Genomic DNA, 18,442 nt, shown 5'->3' with positions numbered 1-18,442 from the left:
AAAACAAGGCCCGTTTAGAAAACGGGCCGGGCCTCGGGCACCACTTTTTTGGCCCGGGTCCGGCCCGGCCCGATTTAATAAATATATTTATTTTTTTAAAATTTTAAAATATTTTTTACATACTTTTTTAATTTTTTTTAAATTTTAAAATATTTTTAAAATACTTTTTTAATTTTTTAATTTTAAAATATTTTTTTAATTTTTTTTAATTTTAAAATATTTTTAAAATATTTTTAAAATATTTTTAAAATATATTTTTTAATTTTTTAAAATTTTTAAAATAAAAATGGGCCGGGCCGGGTCGGGCTCGGGCTTATGATTTTTTTCCCGGGCCGGGCCTGGGCAAAATCTTAGGCCCATATTTCAGGCCGGGCCGAAATTTTTTTATGGGCCCGGCCCGGCCCGGCCCATGAGCACCTCTAAAACATACTCTATTAGCCCTTCTCCCTCTCCTAGTAGGACTATGATTTTTTTTTACTATTTAAAAATAAACCTCTACAATTCAACAAGGGTTCTACCTTCTCTCTATAAATAAATGGCACAGGTAGAACTATTTACACACAACTTTGAGAGATTGTTACTATGTCGAAAAATAGAGAGAACTATTTACACACAACTTTGAGAGATTGTTACTATGTCGAAAAATAGAGAGAATTTATTCTCAACTTCTAAATGTATTTTTCTAGAATAACAATTCTATCGGTTTCTATTAAAGAAGAGAGAATTTTCGTTTTTACCCAAAAAGTAAAGAAAACTTTTTTCTAGTTTTGTGTTTTGATTCAATTGGTTCGAGCCTAAAATTGAAGCAGTTCGTGGTGTGAGAATAGTGGAGAAGATCGTTTGGTTGAAATTCGAAAAACGTCAAGGATCCACTTATTCGGAAAAAAATACAATTCCAGTCTAAGATTTATTGCTATAAATATCACAAACTGGGTTGGTTTTCAAATTTTTAATTTCTCCCTGTACAAGAAAACCATTTTCAAATTGAATTTTTTTCAAAATATTTATTTTTTATTACCCCCAAAAAAATTATTTAATAAATTAATTTAATTAATTAAATTAATTAAATTAACTAAATTAATTTATCAACTAAATAATTTTTCCAACCCAATTTTGATTCCGTTAAAGTTATAGCAACTTTCTTGTAATAGAATCTATGAGAAAATATATTTAATTTCATTATTCAATAAATTCATAACAACTTAATTAATTCAATTCTATCTTCGAATTTCAATTATTTAATTATAATTAATTAAATAATAATTTGAAGAATCTCAAATTAATTCCTAAGTCATTTATTGTACTTAGCGAGAAAACACATTCATTGCACATAGTGATACATGTGATCTATTTCTAAAGGTGTGCATGGGCCGGGCCGGGCTAAACCAAAAAGTTAGGCCCATTTGCTAGGCCCGAACCTGACCCGAAAGAGCCTAAAATTTTGCCCAATCCCGACCCGAATAAAAATGTTAAAATACGGGCCCAACCCGACCCGCCTATATTAATTTTTATATTATTTTTATATAATTTTAAAATATATATAATACATCAAAAATACTAAAAATATCAAAATAAATATTTCCTAAGAAATTGAAAAGAAATTTTAAAAAATATGTATACTTAAATAACACTAAGATAGATGCAACTTAACAAGCAAATGCCTCTAAAATAATAACAAAATTAACTGATGTCTTTAAAATAATAACAAAATTAACAATAAAATAAGTTTTATATAATATCCAAACAATAACAACAAAATTATAGCAACATAATAGTAAAATGGTACTAAAATAGGGAGAAAACAATAAGAAAATAATATTAAAAAACAAAAAATAGATTTTTTTTGTCATTTAGTGAATTCGGGTCGGCTCGGTCTCAGGCAAAAAATACCTTACCCGAGGCCCAGCCCGTTTTTCGGGATTTATTTTTTTATCCAAGCATATTTTTCGAGACTATATTTTTGCCCAAACCCTCCTACATTTCGGGCCAGCCTTCGGGCCAGGCCAGGTGGCTCAGCCCATGAACAGGTCTATCTATTTCTCTTACTTTATCATTTTCATTCATTGGTTTACATGCAATTTGTTTCTAGTTATCTTAAGCTAGCGGAGGGATTGATGGGATTGAGTGAACATATATAATTAGGGCTCAAATAATTTATAATTAAGTTTCAACTTTTCGCCTATTAATTATAATATTATTTGGTCATGAAGCCATTGCACTAAAGTATCTTCACTGAGCTCTCCCTTATTATATATCATTACAAAAGCTACTTAATAAGTGCTCATCCAATGATCTTATCATAAGTGTATTACTCTCATAAGATATTCTTAATCTCTTTGGGATAAATTTGTTCTCCCAATGTAATCTTATTTTATCTCATCGTAATCATTATACCTTCCTTCATGAAAAGTTAATTATCATCAAGTAGTAATTAAATCATTTATCACAAAGACAAATGACTGATGCTCAAGTTTGACTTTTCATCTATCATGTAATGCCGAGGAGAGGATATTATTTATCCTTTAGTTGGGTTATGAATTCTACTATTGTGGAATGGTGCTACATACTACAGAAGTCGTATACCCAAAGTACTGACTTTCGATTCCTTTTTTATTTGAACTCAGGCTTTCATTTACAAAAAAATATACGATGCATGCATACATAGTCCATCATCAACTCAAGATTAAGGTATTCTACACTATGAGTGTTACAAATGAATAAATCCATAAATGGATATAGGATATATATTACTTGGCTCATGTTTGATGTACTATCAATCCAGTCAGCCACATCTATATCTTTATCTTCTAGAAATTAACCACTTCGATACCCAAGACAATGTATCTTCCTAGTTGGACTTGATAGATAACATATTAGTCTTTGAATCGGTTTGCTCATTTTTTATTAGACTAAGGACATGTCTAGATTATTTACTAATATAAGTTGTCTTTCAATGTTACGATCCGACCACGTAATACCACTTAGTATTAGTTAAACATTAGATAATCATAGAGACAATATTTACTTTCATTTTGATTTGCGTGCAAAACCCGTTGAGGAAAATGTATAAAGGATATTAATGTAACTAATAGATATTTTATTAAAACAATTTATTCAAAAAATACGAGTACTTGTATAAACAGAAATACTACACTAAAAGCACTAGATCTCAACACTATCAAGTCTAATTAGGGAGATATCTTGTCTTCGGTATCGGAGCAAATGACTCCCAGAAAATAAAGACATAAATGTAATTGTTTAGACTAGAAATACATTGGACATGACCTAAGTAAAATAAATCCTAGATCCATTTATGGATTTATTTACTTGTGACGTTTGTAGTACCCAAATTTTGCCCAGCCCAAGCCCAAATATTAAAAAAATATATAAATAAATAAAATGTTCAGTTTTTTACAACTAAATACCCAAAATAAAAACAAGCCTAGATAAACCCAAGTACATCAGACCCAAATCCCTAGCTCGTTTACAGAAACCTAGCCTAGTTACATTGAAGCCCAAAATAAAAAAATCACAAACAGAAAACCCTAGGAGATCCTAGCGCCGTAGCAACCAGGACCCAGCTTCTGCCTTCGTACGCACCGAGCCACGTCACGAGCCTCCACACGCGCGCCTCCACGCCACGCTCCTCCGTACGGCTGTACCTGCAGCAGACACAAACAAACGACGCACAAAGCAACAATAAAACAAAGGCAGACAAACAACGCAGCACGAAAAAAACAAAAAGAAAAGAAAATAGCGAAAAATGGGATTTTTTTTTTGTTTTTTCAATATATAGCACGATTGTAATAGAACAAAGGGAGATATACTGTATCAGAAATGAAAATCAATAGAAGAAGAGGTTTTCTTTTTTCGATTTTTCACTATTTTTCTCTCTTTTTGTTTTCTTTGTTACGAACACACACACACACATTTGAATACAAAATCAGAAATATTCAGAGGAATCGAGAAAAAAAAGGGATTTGGAAGGTGATTTTCAAGCTTTTTTCTTGTTTTCATCATTCTCCGATTTCCTTTTTTCTTTTATCTGTTGTTCGAAAAGAGAAAGAAGAGTTTGAGGTTTTACCTGTGTTGCGAAGCCGTACCCTCATCCTCTTCGTCGTGATCGGAAAAAGGGTGGGGGAATCGGAGGTCTTTTGCGCGGCTGGGGTTGAAGCGGCGCTGAGAGAGGAGAAGCCTTTTTTTTTCCTTTCTTTTTCGTTATTTTTTACGGTAGCTGAATAACCCTATAGGGTTTCTTTATTTCTCTATTTTAAGGGGTTTAAACGGTGCCGTTTGGGGCCTGAACAGTGGTTCCCAAAACGGCATCGTATTGCCAGGTGGCCCGCTCTCGACCCGATGACCCGACCCAGGTGCAGCTTGACCCGCGCATTCTGGCGTAGGGAGGGATATTTGCGGGGCCAGCCCCTTCCCTTTTTCAGTGTTTTCAAATCAAGCATTTTCTTTCTTTCCGATTTGGTCTGATATTTTGTTTTTTTGTTTCATTCTGGTCCAGCGCGCAACGCGGCGTTTTGGAGGGTAGGGAATATTCCCCTTTCGGTCCCCCATGTCATTAGCGCTTTGCGATTTGGGCCCATTTCTTTTATTAGTTTTAAATTTTACCCTACTTTATTGTTTTATTATCAATTTCGTCCTCTGTTTATTATATTTGCTGAAAATCATTTAATTTGTTATTCTTACTATTGTTATTATTATTTACATTATCTCAGCATATATAGTTGCTTATTTTCACATATATACGCACATACATTATTTTATTTTTCTATTCTAATATATTAGCATATATTTGGTGTAAATTGTTATTTATACATTTCATTAACATTTTTAAATGTTTATCCATATACTTTTGCGATTAAAAATTAGTAATGTCCTTATAATACTATTTTATACACATATGTATATATAATATATATCAAATGTGTTTATTTTGCATATGAATGTGTATTATTAATTTTATTATTGTATTTCCCACCTATACTTAAAACATACATAATGTATTAAAAAAACTCCTTGGTGTATCTCACTTTTTATTTTTATATATTATATGTCATTACCCTTTTTATAAATATTTTTTAAATTAACAAATATATGTTTTTTAAATTATGATATTTTATTTATTTATTCGGTATTATTATTCCATTTGACAACTCTTTTTAACTATAATTGTGATTTATCTCAAATTCTTATATATAATATTTATTTTCAATTTATTTGAATTATAATTTCTTTTATACGTACATCTTAAATCATTTTAAATTCATACACTTTTCATGGCGCTTTATTCATCGAAAGAATTGCATTTCATTTAAATATCAAAACCAATTTACTCAAAAATCTTCAAATACTCGAAGTTTAGAATCCTCGAGAGAATTGAGCCCTAACGTATTGGGTTCCAATTTCCTCGTCGAATCTAAATAATCGAAAATTTTCAAATATACAAATTTCAAATAAAAACTCATTTTCGGGAATTCGACACCTTGTATCCTAGCGCATTGGATATGACATGTTATTTTCTCGAGACGAGGATTTTAATAATAAAGGCAATATTTGATATTTAGGAATTTAGTGAAATCGAACCCTAACTTACTGGGTTTTGATCTTCTCTTTTGGCCCAAACAATCAGATATCCTTCTCAAAATGCATAGTTTTTTTTAAGTCAAATTTAACTCCAAAATAAAAGGATTGTATTTTAAAACCTTTTCAAAATCTCGACATTAAGACATTAGACAATCAATTCGGTACCAATTTTGGGCGTCACGAGGGTGCTAACCCTTCCTCGTGCGTAACCGACTCCCGAACCTGTTTTCTCAAAAATTCGCAGACCTAAAATTATTTTCAAGGTGATCCGGTCACACCTTAATAAAAGATCGGTGGCGGCTCCCATTTCCATTTTCAAAATCGATACCCATTTTTCAAATCTCAAAAAAATGGTTTCGACAACGTTTATAGCGTGACTGACTTCAATCTTGAGTAAGTGACAAACTATGTGTACGTAACTTTTATAATTTGATGTATTGAAAGCTTGAGCTCAATTTGTAATAGACTCGAAAGTTGATACATTGGGTACATGACTTCTGCATAACATAGCTTTACTTGCAATTGTGGAACTCATAGTTTGACAAAAGGGTAAATTGTATCCTCTCATTGGAATTACATGATAGATAGAAAAGTAATGTGACCACTGGTCATTTGTCTAGGAAGAATGATTTAATTATTTTGTGTTAGTGATTTACTTTTTCTTGAAGGAAGATGTAATGTTACCATGAGAAAAAATAGGATTATTCTGGGTGAATAACCCAAAGAGATCAAGAATGTCCTATGAGAGTAACATACATATCGCAAGGTTATTGGACAAGCACTTGATGAATAGTTTTCATAATGATTTAAGGAAAATCTCAGTCATTGTACTTTAGTGAAATGACTTCATGATTAAATAAACATTGTAATTGATAGACAAATAGTCAAAACTTAATTAAAAATTATTTGAGTACTGATTATATATATGTTCAATTGGTCCCTCTACTAGTTCAGTACAACCTTGACGGTTTGCGTTTGAATGAATGAGATGAATAAAATGAAATTGATGAATTAGAGAAATAGATCGTGTTTATCATTATTTGTAGTGAATGCATTTTCTCGCAATAAGCTAGAGATGACTTATAGATTAAATTAATTTTTCAAAGTATTATTTAATTGATTGTAATTAAATAATTGAAGTTCAAAGTTGAAATTAAATTAATTAGTCATCGCAGTTTTGTTGAACAAGATAATTAAATTTACTTGCTTATAGATTCTAGTACGATAAAGTCGTGATGAATTTAACACAATTATAATTGAGTTGAGAAATTTAATTAGAAAAATTAATTAAATTTATTTTAATTAATTAAATAATATTTTAGAAAATAGAAAATTGGTTATTGAGTTGGGTAAATTATATGAGTTGATTAAAAGTTCGGATAAGACAAACCTAATAGCCTATCTCACACAGGATGGGCGGCAACCCTAGCTCCTAGAGAAAGGGTGTAATTGCTTATACATATTCCTAGTAGGGAACCATGTGTATTTTCTATTAAAATATTATTATTTTGCTTCTTCTTATTTAACTAAGATTCTTGTGTTTTTCTCTATAAATAGAGATCATAGGCTAGGTAAAAAAACATACATGATACTAAGCGTCAATACTTTGCTAAAATTTAGTGGGATTTATTTTCCAAGTAAAATTTAAATTTGACAGAGTTTCCTTTGGTTTTTAGCCTATAGAGAGTTGTTGAAATTCACCACTAGAACAACAATAAAGTTTTTATTGTGTTCATCGATTCGTGAGTTGGAGCCTACACTCTAAGCAAGCCGATAAACAACTTAGACCGCCTATTCCAAATACATGTACGAATTTGAAAAAAAAATGTTTATTACTATAAATAATATATTCGCTTAATTTTAGGAAAAAAAATAATTTTCTACTATGCAACGAAGTCAATTTCTAAATCGAGTTTTTCTAACAATTGAGAATATAAGGTTATAAGCTCAAGGTAACCCTTGAAATCCATCCGAAAGAGTGTTATTCTAGAATCTTACATTAGCTATTGGAAGGTTAAATTACTTGAACCAAATGCCTCTGAAAGTGATGACACTTGTTCTTTTTACTGTTATTTGATCACACAATTATAGTTATGTAGAAATCTAGTTAATCGTGTGTTCAGCCAATAATAAATTTATATGTTGGTAGAATGTTTAAGTTTTTTTTTAAATCACATTATCACTTTCACAACAATGACTAATGATCTTGTCAATTTAAATCTATTAGTTCCAATGTCACATATACTGCATGTGATTTTAAGTGTTTATTTTTAATTTGTTAAATAATATATATTTACAATTTTGAAAATATATTGACTAATTAAATGATTATTTGGTCTAATTTATAATAAAAGTCTATTAATTTTTATAAATAGTTGAGAGAATAAGATATTTTAAAAGTAATTAAAAATGGAAAACAATCAATAGTAAAATATTAAGTAATTAGAAAAAATAATATTAAAATAATATATAATAATATTAAAATTAATATACAAATATGGAATTAAAATAAAAAACTATAATATTAAATTGAAATAGTAAAAAAAGTAGTCATAATATTATTTCACCTCATAATAAATTAAATAATCTGCATGGCTTGGAACTGTGGGCAATCCTCGAGCAGTTTTGGCCCTTCGGGACCTTGTATTTTCAAATAAACCCAATGTTTTATTTCTTTCTAAGACACTGGTAAATCATAATAAATTGGAAAAGCTTCGCATCACCCTTCGGTTCGACTCGTCTTTATGAGTTGATCAGCAGGGTTGCAGTGGAGGGCTTGTTCTTTTTTGGAAAAATGTTTTAAATATTTCTGTTATTAGTTGTTTGAGGAATTTTATTGATGTACTTGTTGACGATGTAGCTTAGGGAAGTTGGCAGCTCAGCAGCTTCTATGGTTTCCTTGAATCTTATAGGAAAGCTGCTAGTTGGGATTTGCTTCAGTCCCTTGCTTCTACTTCGAGTTTACCTTGGGTCTGTATAGGTGATTTCAATAATATGCTTTCTATGACTGATAAGTATGGTGGTTGTAACTATTCGATTGCGTGGTTTGATGGGTTTCGGGATACCATTATGAACTGTGGGCTTGTTGAGATATACCTTTAACAAGATATCATTTCACGTGGGAAAGTGGTTGGGGTTCAGATTCTTTTGTACGGGAACAGCTTGATCGAGCTTTCTGTACTCATTCTTGGTCGGTCATATTTCAGTTCCACAGGTTATATAATTTAGTTAGTTCTTATTCTGACCATTCCCCAATTAAGTTTTCACTTCTCAGGTGGCTCCAGAGCGGATAGGGCATCACTGCCGTTTTGAGAACAAGTGGTTTATGCAGGTTGTTGTGTCACGGGTCAAACTGCAAAGCCCATGACCATGGCACAAGATGCACCCCATGGAGGCCTATCGATTAGATGGGGAAGCCTGCCAGATTGAAGCCTGGTTGGCCCGATAATGAAGATATGGCAACTTAGGCTAATTTGGTAACTAATATTAGAAGATTGAGGGAATCATATCTTGTAAAGATTAGATTTGATTTGATATGGCATATCTTGTAAATCCCTAAAATCAAGGGATATGATTAATCTCGTCCGTCGATGTAAATGTATCTTGACCGTCAGTTTTGGGGGAGGTCAACTATAAATAAAGAGTCTTCCCCTCATTTGTACTCATCCATTGTAAGTTGAATTTTTAATAGTAATAGAATTCTTTGAGCATTTACTCAAACACTTTGTGTGCATTCTTTCTTTGGCTTTTTGATTGTTCATTTGTAGCTTCTTTTGGCACAATCACTTCCGCTACACAAATTGGTGCCTTGGAGGAGTTCTAAAAGAATCCTCACTTTTCACTTTTGAGCGTAAGGCTGACTTAGGCGAGTTTGGAGCGAACGGATCGCCTAAGGCCACACGGATTGCGAGATGAAAGGTCTAGCCTCATGACAATTGCGGTTGGTTGGAATGGATGAGTTTGGGTGATGTCATGCATAAGATATTAGCTTGTGGTACTAGCTTGTGTTCTTGGCAGTCGAATGATCCTAATGGGTCTAAGGGCCGGTTAAAAGAGCTTACGAGTCAAATGGATGCGATTCGTTGATCAAATGTACCCTTAATGAACCTTCAAGAGGTCCGCTCTGAGATTAACACCTTATTAATCAAGAAACGATACGTTGGAAGCAACGTTCAAAAATCTTTTGGCTTCGACATAGTGAAGCTAATTCAAAGTATTTCTATGCACAAGCTTCCAAGCGGTGGCGTATGAACACTATTCATATGTTACTAAACCCGAATGGTAATCAGTGCTCTAACAGTGATGATATGTCTTCTATTATTCTTGATTACTTTGAAACCCTTTTTTCTGTACTTCTTGTTGGTTATACGGCTTGTTTTAAAGGTATAAGTTCTATAGTTGATGTTGCTGATAATGTTTTCCTGTTAGCTCCCTTTCCGCTGATGAATTTCAACAAGCTATTTTTAGCATGCACCTTAACAAGGTTTCGGGTCTGGATGGAATGAATTGCGCTTTTTTCCAACATTGTTGGTCTATTGTTGGGAATGATATATACTCATTGTTGTCGGTGGTAGGGTGTTCACAGTTCAGTAAAATTGAATTAATTAATCGAATTGATAAAATTCGGTTAATTAGTCGGTGATTGAATTTATTTCGTTGGTTAATGATTTTTAAAAAAATTTAGTTATCGATTAATTCGGTTCGAAACCAAATAATTAACGAATTAACCAATTAACCGAAATATTTGTTGTTTTCAAGACTTATATATTGTTTGGTTGTTAACTCTTGAGACTTATGTAGTGCTTCTAATGTCTTATTTGTTGTTTTCAATCTATTTAAAGTTTTTTGAACTATTAAATAAAAGAAATGAACATTAGCAATGTATTTTTATATGTTTTATATTTATTTTAATCAAAAGGCAAAAACATATAAATTTTGGTTCGATTAACTGTTTAAGATTTTTTTACATTTTGGGTAATTCGGTTCGAGTATTAATCGAACTGACTTTTTGACACCCCTTGTAAGTGGATAGAGCAAGGAGCCTTTCCAGATCTCGTTAACGATAATTTGATCCTACTTATCCTGAAGAAGGATAATCCAACACAAATTCAAGAATTCCACCTTATTGCAATATGTAACGTGATTTACAAAATTGGTTAAAGTGCTTGCTTGAAAAGTTAGTATTTAAAATTGAATATGTAAAATATGAGATATTAAGTGATGTGGTTACGAGGAGGAGTAAATACGCACTATATTTTTTTTTCCCTTAATCAAGGTTTTGTCTCACTAGGGTTTTTTTTTGGTAAAGTAAATGTCTATCAATATATATTTGATGTACTTTAGGACTCTAAGAATCATTAGAAGCTATATTTCATACGCCTATAAATAGACTTTTTGAAGTTTTGTAAACATTCTAATTGATCAATAAAATTCAAAGTTCTTTGTTCTTTGTTTAGTTTATTATTTAGTTCATAAGTCAAAACTTTTTCCTTATATTTTATACTTAAAGTTTCATTTAAATAATAACTCTATTTTAAAATTAGCACAATTTTTTAACTATAATTACAAAGTAAATTATAATTGAATTTAATAATAGGATGAAAAAAATCTCATCAATTTAATTTTTTCAAACTCGTAATTATATATATATATTATAAATAGATAATAGATTATAGAATAGATATTAATATCATTATAAAAAATAATAAACCAAATTATATCTTTAATATGTAAATAATGAAAAAAAGACTAAAACCACAATTATACCATATTTTATTTATATCAAGCAATCGCTTTCAAATATTGGCCGCCAGTAGACATGTATTTGCCATTTGCCAAATTAGAGGCTCTACCCCAAAATTCATTTTCGAATTTCAACTCGCAAAACAAAAGGCGCTTCAAAAAGAACTGCTAATATTGCACGTCATCGATCCGCGTCGATTATTCTTATCTTCGCCCTTGATTTTAACTAATCGACGGCCGAAATTCATTATCACTAATATCACGCGGATCGGTCTCCCAATATAACACTCCGCAGTTCTCCTATAAATACCTCGACTATTTTAGACTATACCACCAGTTTTCATTATATCTTCAAAGAAGTTCCATCGATTTCAGTTTAGCATTCATAATGTCAGGAAGAGGAAAGGGAGGCAAGGGGTTGGGCAAGGGAGGAGCAAAGCGTCACCGTAAGGTCCTCCGTGATAATATCCAGGGAATTACGAAGCCGGCTATTCGGCGTTTGGCTCGTAGGGGAGGCGTCAAGCGCATCAGCGGCTTGATCTACGAAGAAACCCGTGGTGTTCTCAAGATCTTCTTGGAGAACGTGATTCGTGACGCTGTCACCTACACCGAGCACGCCAGGAGAAAGACTGTGACTGCTATGGATGTGGTTTATGCGCTCAAGAGGCAGGGCAGGACTTTGTATGGATTCGGTGGTTAAATGTGATTTAGGGTTTAGGTTTTAGAATGGTGGTGTCTTAGGGGGGATTTGAAGTCTTGCTGTCAAGAATGTTTGAGCTTTGGGTTAGGGGTTGTAATTAGGGGGTGTTTACCCGTTTGTTTGTTTTGTGGGTTGTGTAATTCGTGCTTCGAATTGCAGATTTCAATGAAATTTTAACTTCATTTTGTTAATTTGTATGTCTTATTTCTTTTGAATTTAATTCAGTTCTGGTTTACGGTGTTTTGATGAAGAGATTGCAAAAGGAAAATGAAGTCTGCAAAATTTAGGAGCTAAAGAAACTGAAAGCGTATATGAAAGTCATCTTGATGCTCTAATTTGCTCATTCAATTGTTTAATTTTTACTGTCAAGAATGTTCGAACTTAGGGGTTTTTATTTTGGGCTATACGAAGTTATAAGTTGGTATCTGTTAATTGCTTTTGTGTTTTTAAACTCAAGCTTCGAGTTGCAGGTTTGAATGATATTTGAACTTCATCTTGTTAACTTTAATGTGTTTCTGGTTTTGAATTTACTTATTTTATGGTTTATGGGGTTTTGAAGAAGATATCGGAGAATTAAAATTGTTGATCTGCTTTGGCTTTATCAAGAGCTTACGAGTTAACAGACTGAGGTTACACCACACTAGTAGGATGTTGTCTAATATTGTTGAGTTCACAAAGAACACTTTGACACCCAACAGATAGCACTACGGAACCATGACAAGCTGATAGTTTGCCTATAGTTTAATTTGACCCCATAGCCTATAGCATATAGGTCACTATAGGTCAATGATGGGAAGCATGCTGCACATTGAGCATCCACGGAAGTTCTAATCTTGATCCTCTAAATGTTAATACAATTACTGTATAATCATTCAGCTTTATGCTTTATAGATATAGTTGCAGGAGAATACCACGGCCCGGTTGTGCATCTTCCAATGCATTTGAGAACCTCGTCGATCAGAACGACTGGAAAAGCAACTGCCAATACCAGCAACCATTCGTTGAGGCTGAGGGGAACAATCCCAAACACTTGAGCAAGGAATGGCACGTAGAGAATCAAGAAATGGAGTCCGAATGAAATTGACATGGCCAAAAGGAGCCATGGATTGACCCAAGGAGGCATTGTCAATAAGCTTCCATCTTCAGAGAGGGCGTTAAGGGAATTGAGCATCTCAATAGAGACCAAGACGGAGAGGGAAAGTGTTGAGGCTTTGATTTTCCCGGATCTAAAGTAGTCGCAGGGGTTTGTATTGAATTTGAATACTTGGGGACCGGCTGTGAACGGAGATGCTGTGAAATTTACCCAGGAAGGGCATTTATCCCAGTTGGAAAGTTGAGAGTAAGTAACCAGACTATGGCCATCTCCACTAAGATCAATGCCCATGAAGGTATTGTGTGTGTACCATATGATGAATACCCCAACCGTGGCCAACCCGACATAGGACCCAATCACCTGCATCAATGGAGGAAGCAAGTTAAGTAGAACCTTAAGCAGTCAACAAGAAGAATAAATGACTGTTCTACTGATTAAGGTTCGAGAAATAAAGGAGAAGATGCAATTTGTCAAGGGCACAAGGTACATTTTGGCACCAAAACCTTTATATTGCCTCGAGTGTAAAGCGCAAAAAAAAGTGCTAGGCTCGGCATGCATGATTTCTTTATGGTCCATGACTGTAGTCAAATACTCGGATATTGACAAAAAAGCAGACCTAAGTGCACTAGGCATGCGCCTGCTCAGATACACCTCACCCGAAAGGGTCTGAGGTACTTTTGTTGTCAATTGCTGAGGCACTAGATACAAGCATGCCTAGGCGCATGCATTGACGACATTGAGAAGAGAACCAATTACCAGGTAGCGGAATAAGATCCAAGCAGTGATTAATGAGTCATTGCTTCTTCTGGGAGGCTTCTTCATTATATCTGTGTCTTGGGGATTGAATCCAAGAGCAGTTGCTGGAGGTCCATCAGTAACAAGATTAACCCAGAGAAGTTGAACTGGGATCATGCCTTCTGGAATACCCAAAGCAGCTGTTAAGAATATGGAAGCAACCTCACCAATGTTGGAGGAGATCATGTACCTGCAATTATATTTTAAGCAGAAAAATTTTGAGATCGAATATTTTTGGAAGAAAAGAAAAAGGAATGAAAGATATGATCAAACGAATGTGCTTCATTGAGTTAGCTTCTGGCTTGAGTAACTGCAGCTTTGTAATTAAGAGTTGATGGAAATTTTTTTTATGCTTTACTGAAATTAAGAGCACAAAACTTGAAGATATGCAACAACATTGGAAGTTCATTTTCAAGTTGTACATCTTAGAGAAACCATAATAGTAATGACCTTATAAAAGCCTTCATATTGTCGTAAATGGATCTGCCTTCACCAACTGCAGCAACTATAGTGCTGAAGTTATCATCTGCTAGCACCATGTCAGAGGCCTCCTTAGCAACCTGGAAACAATCCATCAGAAAGTTTAGAATAAATTTTCACTCTATGTCAACATAATACCGGGATAAAGTGGTATAGCTATGCCATCATATGCATTCTGAATAAACTGCAGCACTACGCATACCGCATATGCATTCAATAAAAAGTATTGTTCAGAATCATCAAGCAAAGTGATACTTCACGAGGAGAGCTGACAATGTACAAAGAGATGCAAGTAACCTTATGGACACCATAATAAATACACAGAAATGGATGGTGGATACCTCTGTCCCGGTGATGCCCATTGCTACTCCAATATCAGCCAACTTTAAGGCAGGAGCATCATTAACTCCATCCCCAGTCATTGCAACCACTTCACCATCCTGCTTCAGCAACCTCACTATTTCCTGCTTGTGCCTTGGCTCAGCTCGAGAAAATAATAGACCTCCATTCTGTCTCAGGTGATTTCTCTGATCAGGATGATCCATAAACTCCTTCCCCGTTAAGCTCCTGGAAGTGATATCTTCACGATATCCGAATACACCAATTTCGCGACAAATAGCTTCCGCTGTGTTCTTATTGTCTCCTGTAATGACCATAACACGAATCCCAGCTGCTTTGCAGTCTTCAATTGCTTGACGAACCTCTTTCCGAGGAGGATCCTTGAAGTTTTGTTTGAATGGTTCAGATAAAGGTTAGACTGAAGCAAGAAAACAAAAAATACAAATGAAAACAGAAGCAACACCTACCCTTAACCCAACTAAACCAACAAAAATAAGGTTACTCTCAATAGAAGAATAATTGGAGGGGTTTAGCAAAAGCTGATGAGCTGGATGATCTTCATCACTGTTGTATGTTGCAAATTCCGGAAGCTCCTCCTTATATGCGAAACCAAGGCAACGTAATGCATCGGTGGACATTTCACGAAGAACCTGTAAAATAAGATCCTTCGAATATTTATCTAGTTCTACGGTAGAGCCATCAAGTAACTGGATAAAAGAGCTTCTCTCCAATAGATTCTCTACAGCACCCTGCAACATTAAGCATTCACAGTTATAGTGACATGGAAAGGATGTTGAAATAAAACCTTAACCAGAACTAAAGAGAAAAGATATTGGAAGAGGAAACATGAGCAATATAAGTGGTTGTCCATGTTACGGGGCAAAGAGAGATCAAAAACCTTTACTAGCAATGACTTGTTTCCTGAGCTGGAATTGATAATAACTCCCATGGACTTCCGATCACGGTCAAACTCGAGTGTAGCAATCCTTTGCACCATTTTGTTCCACACTTGACAACAGCCTTGTGTAGCATAGTAAAGCAACAGAGAAAGCTCAGTACAAAATATAAATCGTCACCTAAATACAATAAAATTATGGGAAATAGACCAGCTAACGTACGTCGAGGATCCCCAGGAGCTGAAGAGGAAGCGTACTTTTCAGGAAGTTCCATTTTCTCAACCAAAACCTGAAATGAAAATGAACACAATAGGACTGCCTCAGTAAACATAACAATGGAGTCGTTGATGCTGAGATTTAGGTGTTCCTGTTCTATTACCTAAAAGAACATAATTAAAATTCAAAATGTGCTACTAAAAGAGGTTCATAGTGAAGTATTTGTTTCGGCTCCTGCTTCGTGTTAGAGTGGGTTTATTCAAACAGATGCGGCACTACACAAACTAAAAGGGTTTCACTTATGAAAGAGCTTTTACCTTTAGTGCTGCTTCTGTAGGCATTCCAATGGCAACATAATGCCTCCCAGATTGCTCAACACCAGCATCATTGCAAACAGCAGAAATCTTGGCAATCATTTCAAGATTGGCATCCATTCCATCAACAGGCCATCCCAGTATTTTCCCATCAAAAGGATCATATGTAGTCCCTTCCACATCAAAAGATCGCAGAGTGCCCGACCTTGAACCTATAGCAACAAGCTTCGAAACAGCCATCTGATTGGTAGTCAAGGTTCCTGTCTTATCAGAACAGATAACAGTTGTGCAACCAAGAGTCTCTACACTAGGCAGCTTCCGGACAAGTGCGTTCTTTTGAGCCATCTTTCGGGTTCCCAGTGCTAAACATGTCGTAATAACTGCTGGTAAACCTTCTGGAATTGCAGCAACAGCCAATGCCACCGCAATTTCGAAGTAATATGTGCACTTCTCAAATGAGAACTTAAAGTTTGTTGGCCAACCATCAACGTATTCCCAAGAAAGAAAGTATTTCACATTAATAAGCCAAACCAATATACAAATCATTCCGATTATCAATGTTAAAACCTCGCCAAACTCATTCAATTTCTTCTTTAATGGGGTATCTGTATCGCTCTGTGATGCTTCATGAATCTGTGAATGCACCTTTCCAATCTCTGTATTCATGCCTATCTCAGTGACCAAGCAGATACAGTTGCCATTGACCATAGTTGTTCCTGCAAAGACCATACATTTCTTCCCTTGAATATCCGAATTCTCAGGAACAACCTTCGCAGTCTTGCTTACAGCTTCGCTCTCCCCGGTCAATGACCCCTGTTCAACTCTTACAGTTGAGCTTATCAAACTCAAAACCCGCATATCCGCTGGTACCTTATCACCAACCCTCAATTCCACAATATCTCCGGGGACAAGTTCCTTGGCAGGCAAACTTGAGACCTTCTTACCATCTCGAATTACATCGGCATGCTCCGATTGAATTTCCTTCAAAGCCTCCAATGCTTTTTCCGCGCTACTTTCTTGCCATATTCCCACAATGGCGTTCACTATCAAGATCAAGAAAATAACAAGTGGCTCCACAAAAGCTGTTATCTCCTTCTCCCCTCTTCCTTCACCATCATACCAAGCTAAAACAAAAGATATGATTGCAGCAGCCAACAGTATCCTAACTAATGTGTCATTAAATTGCTCCAAAAGCAGTTGAAAAATCGATGTCGGCTCGTGTTTCAGTAACTCGTTCAATCCATAAATCTGCCTCCTTTTTTCAACTTCAGCACTTGGTAATCCCAATTCTCGATTCACTTGGTACTTCTCTTCACATTGTTTCACATCTCTTGCCCAAGCTGGAAAAGTTTCTTGCTTGGAAGAGGCAGCACCTGCATTTTCTCTCTTACCATAGTTTTCCCCTCCTCTCCCCATTGAAATTCAACGTCACTGACAATATTTCTGCAATAAATATCAGAGAAGCTGAAACTTTGTTAATGTTTCTTCCATACTGGAACTAAAAAGCAATGAAATTTACTTGAAACATCATGATCAGTACAAAGTATATTAAACAAAAAACTCACTAACAAATTAAACACAACCAATCTTTTCGCCCACTGAGATAATAAGAAAGCAATAAAAAGGAAAAGAAAACAAAGAATACCCTTTTTCTTACAATGCCAAATAGTTGTTAAACTGAGCCAAAAGTTTTCACTTTTTTACATTTTACACATAAGAAATCAGAACCCCATTAATGGATAAACAACTTCTTATCAACAGAGTAGAAATAAATAAATTAATCAAAGCCCAGAATCCTCAGCTATTACTAAATCATTCCTCCTTTCTAAGGAAACAGTCAAACTCAAATAAATAGAGATGATTATGAAGAGCGATTCAGCCGCTGAAAAAACTGATTCCACATTGATTTTAACTAATACAAAATCTCCACGTAAACAAACTACGATGGTGGCCTCCCACTCCCACACTGAATCTCCACTTTCAGTTAGGGAAAACAAATCTTCTCAACTAGTACTACAAAAATAAAGTTTACTTTTTTTAGTAGTACAATACAAATATTTACTTAAATTTCCTATTCCTATTCCTTGCTTTTAAAGATATACTAAATTTGGCCCATTTTCTGTTATTCCAAGCTTTTGTTTTTGATGTTTGCTCCTGCAAAAATATATTTATTAAATGATTTTTAAATAAAAACATAATTTTACCCTTTTTCTTAATTCACACTATATTATAATATAATCATGTGTTAACATAATCAAATTTTCAATTAATA

At 34.3% G+C, this 18,442-nt stretch overlaps 2 protein-coding genes and 1 long non-coding RNA gene across 4 annotated transcripts; 1 reads left to right on the top strand and 2 right to left on the bottom strand.

Moving 5' to 3' along the window:
* Window positions 1-3,374: 3,374 nt before the first annotated feature.
* LOC105789884 (uncharacterized) lies at window positions 3,375-4,251 on the bottom strand. Its single transcript, XR_001132360.2, has 2 exons — window positions 4,085-4,251; window positions 3,375-3,662 (listed from the first exon to the last, which is right to left on the bottom strand). It is a non-coding gene; the product is annotated as an uncharacterized LOC105789884 (long non-coding RNA).
* Window positions 4,252-11,658: 7,407 nt separating this feature from the next.
* LOC105788902 (histone H4) lies at window positions 11,659-12,228 on the top strand. Its single transcript, XM_012615979.2, has one exon. It carries the CDS (start codon window positions 11,726-11,728, stop codon window positions 12,035-12,037), a length of 312 nt encoding a protein of 103 aa, XP_012471433.1. The 5' UTR covers window positions 11,659-11,725; the 3' UTR covers window positions 12,038-12,228.
* Window positions 12,229-12,602: 374 nt separating this feature from the next.
* Window positions 12,603-18,137, bottom strand: LOC105788900 (calcium-transporting ATPase 1, endoplasmic reticulum-type). Of its 2 annotated transcripts, none has more exons than XM_012615978.2 (9): window positions 17,816-18,137; window positions 16,174-17,613; window positions 15,863-15,929; window positions 15,643-15,764; window positions 15,212-15,493; window positions 14,747-15,124; window positions 14,376-14,485; window positions 13,887-14,115; window positions 12,603-13,490 (listed from the first exon to the last, which is right to left on the bottom strand). In XM_012615978.2, exons 2-9 carry the CDS (start codon window positions 17,584-17,586, stop codon window positions 12,906-12,908), a joined length of 3,186 nt encoding a protein of 1,061 aa, XP_012471432.1. In that variant the 5' UTR covers window positions 17,587-17,613; window positions 17,816-18,137; the 3' UTR covers window positions 12,603-12,905. The 2 variants fall into 2 exon arrangements, with proteins under 2 accessions (XP_012471432.1, XP_052483513.1); XM_052627553.1 differs by having other exon boundaries at window positions 17,828-18,137.
* Window positions 18,138-18,442: the final 305 nt, after the last annotated feature.

This window comes from Gossypium raimondii, chromosome 2 (genome assembly GCF_025698545.1).
Source record: "Gossypium raimondii isolate GPD5lz chromosome 2, ASM2569854v1, whole genome shotgun sequence".
NCBI classification, from domain to species: domain Eukaryota; kingdom Viridiplantae; phylum Streptophyta; class Magnoliopsida; order Malvales; family Malvaceae; genus Gossypium; species Gossypium raimondii.
This window is presented reverse-complemented; position numbering and strand designations above follow the sequence as displayed.

Coding starts and splice junctions, on each gene's coding strand:
- LOC105788900 (XM_012615978.2), bottom strand. CDS start 17,586: ATGGGGAGAGGAGGGGAAAACTATGGTAAGAGAGAAAATGCAGGTGCT. Junction 14,116..14,375: donor AATATGAAGGCTTTTATAAG/GTCATTACTATT, acceptor ATATAATTGCAG/GTACATGATCTCCTCCAACA. Junction 13,491..13,886: donor GGATCTTATTCCGCTACCTG/GTAATTGGTTCT, acceptor CCATTGATGCAG/GTGATTGGGTCCTATGTCGG.
- LOC105788902 (XM_012615979.2), top strand. CDS start 11,726: ATGTCAGGAAGAGGAAAGGGAGGCAAGGGGTTGGGCAAGGGAGGAGCA.